The sequence below is a fragment of the Molossus molossus genome, unplaced genomic scaffold, assembly GCF_014108415.1.
Source record: "Molossus molossus isolate mMolMol1 unplaced genomic scaffold, mMolMol1.p scaffold_m16_p_12, whole genome shotgun sequence".
Lineage (NCBI taxonomy): Eukaryota > Metazoa > Chordata > Mammalia > Chiroptera > Molossidae > Molossus > Molossus molossus.
In genome coordinates this window covers 87,978,534-87,990,325 of record NW_023425347.1, presented here as the reverse complement: position 1 = coordinate 87,990,325, position 11,792 = coordinate 87,978,534, and the positions used below count along the sequence as shown (strand labels likewise).

The window sequence follows — 11,792 nt, the reverse complement described above, 5'->3', positions numbered from 1 at the left end:
ACGTCAGAGGAGGGAAAAAAATGTGTCTCTAAGGGGATAAAAACTTTCCAAGAAGTTGTCCTGGAAAAAGCAGTTCCATCTAACAGAGGGAGGTGGGGAAGTAGCTGCTTCAGGAAAGGACAATGAATCTTGAGGATGCAGCTAGGGAGATGGCAGGAAGCGCCTTCTCACCTCCCCAGGCGGGCTGAAGGCATGAGGTCACCTGGCACGACTCCAGCAGCAGCTGCGGGGCCGCGCCCGAGCTGCGGCGGGAGGCGGTGTCAGGCTCCGGCCCCGGGGGGACTTTCCTTTCCACCCGTTCGGTAGGCGTGGCTCGGAGGCCCTCTCACAGGCCACGCCCCGAGCGTGGGCCACGCCCCCTAGCTGCCTCCGGGCGCTGGGACGGGCAGTCCTTCTCTCCCGCCGGAGGCCACGCCCCGAGGTCCAGCAGTCCCATTTCCTCCAGAGTTCAGAGACTGCGGCCTTGGCCCCGCCCCCAGCGAGGCCCCGCCCCGTGGCTTGAAGCGGCTCGGGCTGCGTCCGCCCAGAGTCGCGCTCGAGGCGTGGGGTGGTGCTGAGGAGCTGAGGCTGCAGCGAGCTCGACGCCGGGACCGTCCGGGAAGGCGCCGCGCGAGCCCACACCAGACCGCCTCCGGAGCAGAGCAGCCGCCGCTACCCCTGTGCGCGGAGTCAAGTCGAGCCGGCCATGGCGTTGTCGATGCCGCTGAACGGGCTGAAGGAGGAAGACAAAGAGCCCACCATTGAGCTCTTCGTGAAGGTGAGCGCTCGCCCGCCGTCCCGCCCCGCTGAGTCCCCGGCGCCCGCCGGGCTGCGGGGGGCGGTGTCCCCGCGCGTGGGGAGCTCTTCAGCCCCCGCGGCGCCCCCGCGTGGCGCGCAGCACCCGGGGCTGAGGGGACGCGCTGCTCCCGCGCCCCCGGCCCATTGTCTCGGGCCCATCGGCGCCTTCCCGCTGCCGAGGTCGGTCCAGGGAGCCAGGGTGGGAGCGGGACCCCCGAAAGCTAGCACTCCGGGGCGGTCGTCACCGCCTCCAGGCGCGCGGGCTCCGGCGGACGCTAGACCGTGGTCCCGCGTGCGGGTGGGACCGGCTGCTCGCCCTCGGGCCCCAGAGTTCCCGGGGCGGCGTGGGTCCTGTCACATCCCCGCCCGGGGCCGGGACCCCGACCCCCATCCGCCCGTCGGCCCTCCAGTCCCACCCCGCCGGGCAGCAGGAGCCTCGAGCCAGCGGTGCGATGAACCGAACTTCTCCGGACGCTTCGGAAAGAACATTTCTCTCCCCGCTGGCATGAAACGAACTTTAATTTTCCATGCGATCTTAATTTATTTTTTAAAAAGAGCCGACCTTCCTGGGCTTCCGGAAAAGCCCGAGATTCCCAACTTGGGTTTTCCTGGTTTAGGCATTTTAACACCATCTGGTTTACTTGTTTCTCAAACGCGGAGTGTTTTGTCTGATGCAACGTTTTGGCTGCTCCCCTTGATGTTGCTGCCTCGGGAAGGCTGTGTGTACTCTTTTGTTTTGAAAGAAAAACTGATGCGGGCAAGAGTAACTTGCTTGGGCTTTAAAGGGTTGATTTCCCCCTCTGGTCGCTTCAATTTTTATATCCTGGAACTCCCTAATTTGCTTACAAATTCTACCCCTGTCCCCCTTTTTCTTTCTTTTTTCATTAATCTTTTTCATTTGAGCAAAAGAGAGAATAGACGTTAGGAACATCTGGATCCAGCTGCCTCCCTCAAAACTTCTTTAAAATCCTCTAGATTCTCTTAGTCACTGCCTTCAGCAGACTTATTGAAAGCAAGGCTCTGAAGGAAAGTTAACAGAAATCCAGAACAATTTTGTTCGTTTTCCCCTGAGTTTTTATGTTAACGAAGGGAAGACATTGAAGGGTGTGTTTGAGGCGTGGAGAGAGGAACTGGTCTATGCAAGTGATAGAAACAGTGCTTGTTTTAGGATTTTTTTAGGCTGTCGGTTTTGGAAACGTTAGGTCTAGGGAACTGAAACAGGAGATTGGTATAGAACTCCCAGAATGTCTTAAAAGAGTCTCAGTTACTTTGGGTGGCAGATAGAGTGCTCGGAGGTACAGAGGATGTAGCAAGGAAGATGAAGTAAGAGAAAGGAAGAGGAGTGGAAGGCAGCGTGGAGAAGGGCAAAGGGTGGGTCAGAGATTAGTGTTAATAAAATTTTACCTCACTAGGAATAGAATGGAATTTCCATGAACTCAAAAACACCGTATCTACTAAAAATCTAAAAAAAGACATGATACTTAATGGTGAAACTTTAGAAGTAGCATTACATTTAGAATCTGATATGGATACTGTCAGTGATGGTTTCTTTTCAGTATTGTACTGGAGGTCCTAGCCAATACAATAAGACAAGAAAATGAAGTATATGAATTAGAGAGGAAGAGATCAATGCTTAATGCCCTGCTTGCTATTTTAAAAGAATATTTTTATTGATTTGTAGAGAGAGAGGAAGTGAGAAAGAAACATCAGTGATCCACTGCCTCCTGCATGCCCCCTACTGGGGATCCAGCTGAAACCTGGGCATGTGCCCTGACCTGAATCAAACTGGTGCATGGAAGAATGCCCAACTGACTTAGCCACACTAGCCAGGGCCCTGCTTACTATTAATTTAACCCTTAAATTAGAAGGGGTGGAACATGATGCATTATTTCCCAAATTTGAATTATTTGCATACTCCCTTCTCAGTGTTCCATATTTGTGTTAGATTGGTATTATATTATTTATTAAATACAACTCATTTTTTAATTTAATTCTCACCTGAGGATTTTTTTTTTTTTAAATTGATTTTAGGGAGAAAGGAAAGGGAGAGAAACATTGATTGGTTGCCTTCAACAGACGCCCTGAATCTAACGTGAAACCTATGTGCCCTGATGGGGATTCAAACCTGCAACCTTTTTGATATACAGGACGTTGCTCCAACCAACTGAGACACTTGGCCAGGGCTCTATAACCCACTCTTTTTTTTTTTTTTTTAATATATTTTTATTGATTTTTTTAGAGACAGGAAGGGAGAGAGAAACATTGATCCACTGACTCCTGCACGCCCCCTACTGGGGATCGAGCGGGAAAGTGGGGCATGTGCCCTGACAGGGAATGGAACCCGGAACTCTCAGTCCATGGGACAACACTCAATCTACTGAGCCACGCCAGCTGGGCTCTACAACCCACTTCTAAAAAAACGTAGTTTAGTCTTAAGTTATAATACCTGTGAAACTGGATTTGGTGTGGTGATTATATTTCTTATAGTGATAAAAAAAAGTTTGTGAATCAGCTAAAAACATGCGATTTATCACTAGTTGTAAGGCTTTCTCACCAACCTTGGTGGCAGAGAAGTAGGGTTCAAGTCACAGTTCTTTACTCACTGTCTTGGTTACTCTGGTCAAATCGTTTTCCTCTCTGAGACTTATTTTTCTCAATTTTGAAGTAAGAGGTAAAATGTTTTCTGTTGCCCCTATACTGTGATTCAGTATAGGCAAAATTTTGTACTGATGTAAATCAGGATAGTTGTTTCTATTTTTTTTTTTTTACCCAAGGACATTTTTTCATTTTTTGTTCAGATAGAGTGGGAGGAAGAGGGAGAGAGAGAAAGAGAAACATCGACGTGAAAGGGACACATCGAGTGGTTGCCACCCGAATGACCCATCCAGGGCTGGGGACAAACTGCAACCGAGGTACGTGCCCTTAGTGGGAACCGAACCTGGGTCTCTCTAGACCACAGGCCAACACTCTAACTGCTGAGCCAAACTAGCCAGGGTGGGGATAGCTGTTTCAAAGGAAAAAAAGTGGGGGGTGTGGCAGATAAATTGTGGTAAAGAGTATTTTTCATTTCTTCTCAAAACCTATGTTCGGGAAATGCAAATGGGGGGAAACACCTTGTAAATATAGTTATTTTGAAAGCCAGTGAGGGGGCAGAGACCATGGTTGTCCATTGTGGTATTTTAAACCGTGTTAATTATTCTGCCAAAAGGTTTCTGTAGCGGAAAACTATTAAAACTATTATCTAAACTTAAAGCACATGAGTGACAAACATTGAGCTTACCTGTTTAGACAGCTTTAAATTTAAGAGAAATAGGCTAGGACCTTTCCAACTAGTGTGACTGAATGCAAAGTCACATTTCCCTCCCTGGGAGTATTGTTTTTGGAATTATTTGCCCATGAGCCCAGTGACTCCCCATCACCTGTGTAATAGCAGTTGTCTATATTTATGTTTATTTACCTTAATACTGATAGGATAGGAACCTTCCCAATAGTAAAGAGGTTTACAAAGGCAGTCATCCTCAACAGTGAGGATGACCACTTCATCACCATGAAAGACTTGGAAAGTATATCTGTTTTGATAACACTAGCACCAGTTTGGAACCAATAGGGTGAAAAGTTCAAACTCTTCATCAAGGGCCTAAGGTCTTATCTGACTGCTGCCTGGGTTTCTAATTTGTTCACTTACTAATTGTGTATTTCAAGGAATGTTGCTTAGCCTTGCCTGGTTTGGCTCAGCGGCTGGAGCATCGGCCTGTGGACCAGACAGTCCTGGGTTCAGTTCCCGCTTAGGGGCACATACCAAAAAGAAAAAGAAATGTTGCTTTTTCTGTGCCTCATCTGCAGTTGACCAACCTCATGGGATTAAATTAGTTAATATATGTAGCATAGAACAGTGACTAATCCATAGTAAGTAAGTAAATGCTAATTGTGTCATTGTGTATGTGCATATTTAGTTGCAGATCCCCCTATTAGATAGTCAGTAAGGAATTGGGGTGGTGAGTATAAAAAAAAAGAAAAGAAATCTTATGCACAGTGGCTTAACACATAAGAATAGTTGTTTCTTTTGAGACATTTGGCAGAGTTTCTGATGTACTTGGACCCTGGAGCCAGACTGCTTGGCTTGGATCTGGCTTCCAGTAGTGTCAGGCAATTTCATAAGTTCTCAGTATCTTATTTTCCTGACCTTTAATGTCAGGACAACAATAATGACAATTTTATAGGGTTGCTGAGGGGATTATCTGGTAATCTCTGTTAACTAATTAGGGTAGTCTAAATTGCTGTAATAAATAATCCACCCCAAACAATGGTTCACATAAGATGGAAATATATGTTCTTTCTTGCCTAGCAGTTCAGTTAGGGTATCCTAGATGTTAGGGTGGCTTTCCGCCTTAGAGTCGTAGGGATTAAGGCTCTTCCCAGCTTGTTTTTCCACCAATCCTCTGAGTAATAAAAGCTGGTGGATGAGAAGTCCTGGTTGTAGCCAGAGAGAGGTGGAGAGTATGGAGAAGGTACATTTCTCTTAAGAACCCCAACCCAGAAGTTCTACCTGTCATTTTCTCTCATATTCCACTGGGGAGAATTTAATCACATGATTTCATCTAACTGCAAGGAATGTTGGAAAATGTGATCTAGTTATATACTACCCTATGTAAAGCTTTAGAAATAGTACTTGGCATACAATAAAGGCCTATTTTTGTTGTTGAAGGTAGTATATTCTTCTTTTTTTTTTTTTTTAATCCTCACCCGAGGACATTTTTCCATTTTTTGTTCAGGTAGAGTGGGAGGGAGAGAGAGGAACAGAGAGAGAGAAACATCGATGTGAAGGGACACATCGAGCGGTCGCCACCCGCACAACCGACCAGGGCCGGGGACAAACTGCAACCGAGGTACGTGCCCTTAGCGGGAACCGAACCCGGGTCTCTCAGGACCACAGGCCGACGCTCTAACCGCTGAGCCAAACTGGCCAGGGCTAGTATATTATTCTTAAATGTGGGCTTCGCCTGGCTGGGTGGCTCATTTGGTTGAGCATCATCCCTTACACCAGAAAGATTTTGGGTTCAGCTCCAGTCAGGGCACCTACCTAGGCTGTGGGTTTAATCCCCAGTCGGGGCACTACAGGAGAAAACAAATAGATTTTTCTCTCTTTCTACCCCCTTCCTCTCTTCCTAAAATCAATGAAAAAATATCTTCAGGTGAGGATTAAAAAAAATATGTGAGCCCTGGCTGGTTTGGCTCAGTGGTTAGAGTGTCAGCCTGCGGTCCAGAGACACCTGGGTTCATTTCCCGCTAAGGGCATGTATCTCAGTTGCAGTTTGGCCCTGGCCCGGTCGTGCGGGAGGCAGCCACTCGATGTGTTCCTTTCACGTTGATGTTTCTCTCTCTCTCTCTTCTCTCTCTGAACAAAAAATGGAAAAATGTCCTCGGGTGAGGATAAAAAAAATAAAAAATATGGGCTTCATTAAAAAGATTCTGTAAATTCTTGAAATCAACGTAAAATATTCTCTCTGAGTCCCCTCCCCTATCCTCCCATCAGATTCCTAACCCAAGGGTTAAGAACCATTTTTCTAAAAAAGTAAATGGCTGCCCTGGCCGGTTTGGCTCAGCGGTTGGAGCATTGGCTTGTGGACCAGAGAGTCCCAGGTTCGGTTCCCGCTAGGGGCAGGTACCAAAAATAAAAAAAAAAAAAAAAATGAAAAAGTAAATGGTGGCATTCTGATTGTCAAGCACAATTCATATAAGTAAGGTATAGAAGAAAGGTGTGTGCTAGATGATCATTAAAGTCACTTCCATCTGATTATCTGTGACTTTTACAGGCATGAGCTAAATGCCTAATACTGAGTTAAGTACTATGGAAGATATAAGAAATTATTTAAAATTTTCTATCTCTAGGTATATAAATTTTATTGGAAAGAAAACAATACAAGATGGTATATACTTAAGGAGTCAAGTGTGGTTCACATTAAGTTGGGCTAGGAAATGGTTTGGAAAGATGAAAGTAAGTTTGAACTTGACCTTGAAAAACTGGGTGAAGTAGGTGGTTTGGGAATAGCCAAGAATGGCAGTGTTAGTTGTGACATCATTTGTGAACTCCTTATACAGAAACAATAGGTAGATTGATACTTTTGAAAAAAGGAACAAGGAATGAATTAAGTCTATAGTGCCAGGGAAACAAATTATTTAAAAGTCAAGGATCAGGCCCTGGCCTGTTTGGCTCAGCAGCTGGAGCGTCAGCCTGTGGATCAAAGAGTCCTGGGTTCGATTCCCACTAGGGGCACGTACCAAAAAAAGTCAAGGATGAGACTTTTAAAACCTAACTTAGATTTTTGCTCATACATAAAAATTTCCTAGCCTTGTTTGTTCTTCCAGCACTTCCCTATTCAACAACTTCCCAGTGGGTTTGTGAAGGTGCAAATGGATCATACAGATGGGCAAACTCTTAGCTGTTTTACCAGTATAAAGCGGGAGTTCTCTATATTTTGTTTCAAGGGCAGGCTTCAACCGCCTCTTTTTTAAAAATATGTCTTGATTGATTTTTTTTTATAGAGAGAGGAAGGGAGAGAGGGAGAAACATCTATGTGAAAGTGAAATATTGATCGGCAGCCTCCTGCACGCCCCCTACTGGGGATCCAGCCCGCAATCCTGGGCATGTGTCCTGACTTGGAATTGAAGGGGGACCTCTCAGTTCATGGGACGATGCTCAATCCACTGAACCACATTGGCTGGGCTCAACCTCCTCTTTTTGAAAAACACAGGCAAATGAAGTAAATTTTCTGTTGGAAATGTTGCTGAGAACTTTGTTCTAATAATTGAACAAAAACTAACTCAACATCAATATAGTGTTACCTTGGCTGTAATTGTTTTGCTGTTTATTTGAGGTTTTCAGAGGGGAAAATTTAGGAGATAGAAATGAATGTAAAAATGTGAAGTTAATGGAACCCTGTTCTTGTTAAGTTTTGTCTGAGCTGTTACTGAAGATGCTTCTCTTAACAAAGGGGATACTTTTGGCTAAATGTTAAAATCTGAGAGAAAGGGACCCAAAAATGGAAAAGAAACAGGAAATTTGTGAGCCAAGAGGACTAAACATATGTGAAGCCGAACATAGTATGGGTGATGTTAGAAAAGAGGCAATGCGGAGGACCTGGCTGTCATGTCACTAAAAGTCACATTTGGTTTGGAAGGATGCTTGCAGAGTTGCCTGGAAGCCAGTTAAAGAATGATGAGCAAGACTTTCCCCCTTCCTGTTTCGTTAGAGCTGTGGAGCCTCACTGGTGTCTCCTGAATAGGGAATTAGTGAGTCCATAAAAGGGAAATGTGTTAGGCAGGATGGCAAGTGTGATTAAAACAGGAATTAAGATTTTGATCAAGTAAGGGAGTAAGTTAGGATGAATTTGCCCATTTAGAGGCTGTTGTAGAGAGTGGAAAGGGAGTTTCTGGAGGAAAATAACATTTAGGTCATGATTACAAACCATCCAAGTATGATTTAACAGAAATCTAAATTTAATTCAGTTTGTGAATTTATTGGGAACTTGTAATCCTGTTATCTTTTTTTGAGACTTGGCTTAAATCCCTCAGTGCTCACTACCAAGTACTGGTACAAAGAATATCAATTAGCCTTTTTCGTTTGTTATTTTCCTTTACTTAAAATATAAAACCAGGAGACTATTACTCTAAATTTATGGAAATACCAACTTAATGTAGATAAATAAGACTATCTGATAATTATGCCATAGATGGACTAGGAGCATCTTAAATTTTAACAGTAATATTTTGAAGAAGTAATGATATTAGAACCAGAGTCATCATGCATATATTTTGTCTCAGATTTTTTTCACTTCTATTATTTTTTAAAAATTTATTACTTTCAACTTTACATATGAAGTAATTCCTTCTAATGAAAAGAATTGTTTTCATTATAATAGAGTTGTAAAAGTGTCAATCATCTATAATAATTTAAGTATTGAAATTTACCACCATCCAGCATAGCTATTTATTAGTATGTGTGAGAGAAGAAAAAAAAGGAATCTGAACAAATACTGGAGAATACAATATCAAACAATTCATTGAAAGCTGAAGTAATTAAGAACTTTTAAAATATGTGAGTTCTATGCATATTTTTCTCTTTTAACAACCAGTTACTTTATTTTAAACATGGAGACCAGGTGGTAGATCACTAGGGTGAAAGTTCATTGAAAACTGAAGACAACCAAATTAGTCTGTTGTGCAGCCTGGAGTGGTAGGTGTAAGACCAGACTACACAGACTAATCAAAAGTAAAAGAAGAGCCCTGGCCGGTTTGGCTCAGCGGTTAGAGCGTCGGCCTGCGGTCCTGAGAGACCCGGGTTCGGTTCCCGCTAAGGGCGCGTGCCTCGGTTGGAGTTTGTCCCCGGCCCTGGTCGGTCGTGCGGGTGGCAGCCACTCGATGTGTCCCTTTCACATCGATGTTTCTCTCTCTCTCTCTGTTCCTCTCTCTCCCTCCCACTCTACCTGAACAAAAAAAAAATGGAAAAATGTCCCCGGGTGAGGATAAAAAAAAAAAAGCCAGGAGAGGGTTTTAAGAAGGAAGGAGTGACCAGTTGGGTCAAGTAAGATGAGTATCTATTTGGTTTATCAGCCTGGAAGTCATTGGTAATCTTACTAATAACAGCTTTCATGGAATGGTCCTGAGGAAGCCATAGCAGAGTGGGTGGAAGAGTGAATAGGATGTAAGAGTAGAGTCTCTGGGTAAAGCCAACTCTAACAGTAAACGTGGCTAATTAAAAGAGACAAGTTGGTAGCTGGAAGGGGATACATGTCAAGGGAAGGCATTTTTTTTTTTTCTCTTTAAAGTGTGAATCATAAGAACTATAATTTTGGAAGGAATACTATACACTCTCATGTTAGGGGAAAATATTTCCCCCGAGTCATCATAATTCACTGACTGGAAGATCTGGTTTGTGTATATTTAGAATTGATGCTTATTCCCACTGACTTATATTTTTGTTGCATTTCCCAAATGCAGGAGATAGAAGAAATACACAGAAGAGTATTTTATACTTAATTAAAATAACATAAACATTTATGGGGTGCTTGCTATGTACCAGGCACTATGTTAAGTACATTGCTTGTATTCATTTGATTGTTCTTTATTAAAATGTTTGCTGAAGGAGTATACAGACGCGCCCCCCCCCCCCCCCCCCCCCTGCACAGGGTTGATTCTAGAGGAGGCAGGTGGGAAAAGAAGAAATAAAATATAATGTGATTGGGGAAAAGCAGATACTTATTAAATTAATAGAAATAGTCATACAAGAAGCCAGAGAAATAGGCTGAAGTGTGATGCAAATCATTGGGTTCAGTTCATATTTGCTGTTTTGATGTAGTGCCTCAAAACGACTTTTATTTTATTTATTTTTTCATCCTCACCTGAGGACATTTTTCCATTTTTTGTGCAGATAGAGTGGGAGGGAGAGAGAGGAAGAGAGAGAGAGAGAGAGAAACATCGATGTGAAAGGGACACATCGAGTGGCTGCCACCCGCACAACCAAGCAGGGCCGGGGACAGACTGCAACCGAGGTACATGCCCTTAGCGGGAACCGAACCCGGGTCTGTCCGGACCGCAGGCCGACGCTCTAACCGCTGAGCCAAACCGGCCAGGGCTAAACGACTTTTATTTTAGATTGAAATGAACAGATTTACTCCCCACCTCTTGCGAAATAAAAAAGATCATAGGGAGAATGCATGACTATGTTCTGGCCCTCAGTGTGTGTCCTAACAGCCACTAGGATGAAGAGTTTCAGTCTTTGTCCTGAGGACTCAGCAGGGACTCCTTTGCTAGAATATGGTGTTGCCTTGGTATTGTTTGTAAAGGTTCCAAACTCACAGGCAGGGATGATTGTTGGCTTGAAGTATCATTTGTATTCCCCATGTAAGGCACTGAATAGTCTATTTTAGAGTTAAAGATGGTTAGAATTAATATTTCAAGTAGGAAATTGAGTTGTCGTTTGGAAGAGTGGATGTTAGTGTTGTGTTGTTGTAGTGCAGTGGTTAAGAGCATGGTCTCTGGAGCCATGTAGACAGTGTTTCAATCCTGGTTCTACTTTTCACTAGCTGCCTTGGTGTCTCCACTGGGGTAATAGTATCTAACTTTGGGGCTTTTGTAAAGATTAAAAGAGTTGATATAAGAAAAGTACTTAGCATTTGACACATAGTAAGCATTGTTTTCTTCTTATTTCATGGGCCTTTTGGAATGCTGAGTTAAGACATGTTTGTCCATTGATTACTTTATATATTCAATATATGTGCTTTCAGTCTCCAGGATGTTACTAAGAGAAGCATCTGCCAGGCTGTCCCTACAAATAAGTGGGAAACTTTCCATTCTTCTTCTTTTCCCCCCCAATTTTTATTAATTTATTTTTGTTAAAGATGTTCCCCCCCACCCCCCCGCCCAGATACCCTCCTCCCCACCCCGCCCACCCACCCCCTGGCATCATTGTCTATGTCCATTGGTTATGCATACATGCATATAAGTTCTTTGGTTCATCTCATCCATCCTCCCTGCCCCCCCTTCTCTGAGGTTTGTCAGTCTGAACCATACTCCTTTCTATGTCTCTGGGTATATTTCATTCATCAGCCCACCTTGTTCATTATATTCCACAAATAAGTGAGATCATGTGGTATTTGTCTTTCTCTGATTGGCTTATTTCGCTTAGCATGATACTCTCGAGGTCCCTTCATGTTGTCTCAGAGGAACTTTCCATTCTTTATCAGAAGAGCAGATTTAGTGCAAAAAAAGTCCAAGATTAGACTTGAATTTATTCCTGAGTTAACTTCAGTGAACCATCATGATCCAGCTGACACTTACTAGGTAACTAAAATAGTCAGATTGGACTCTGTTATATTAGACCATCTGCCTCAGCAGCTCTTTCTAGACTTGTAGCTAAAGCTGAGAGTCCATTATTATTAGGAATATTTCTCTTTTCTTTCCACCCCTCCCCCCAGACTTAGAGAGAGCACAAAAGAAGTAAAGAATAATCTGTGGCA

The 11,792-nt window shown here is 43.7% G+C and overlaps 1 protein-coding gene across 1 annotated transcript in view; it reads left to right on the top strand.

Annotated features, from left to right (window-relative positions):
• The first annotated feature begins 554 nt into the window (after positions 1-554).
• The window catches only part of CLIC4 (chloride intracellular channel 4), a 69,485-nt gene continuing 58,247 nt past the window's right edge, over positions 555-11,792 (top strand). Inside the window, exon 1 of the mRNA XM_036255269.1 lies at positions 555-757. Within this exon, the coding sequence (XP_036111162.1) occupies positions 686-757 (72 nt within the window). The 5' untranslated portion in view covers positions 555-685. The remainder of the gene's footprint in view (positions 758-11,792) is intronic.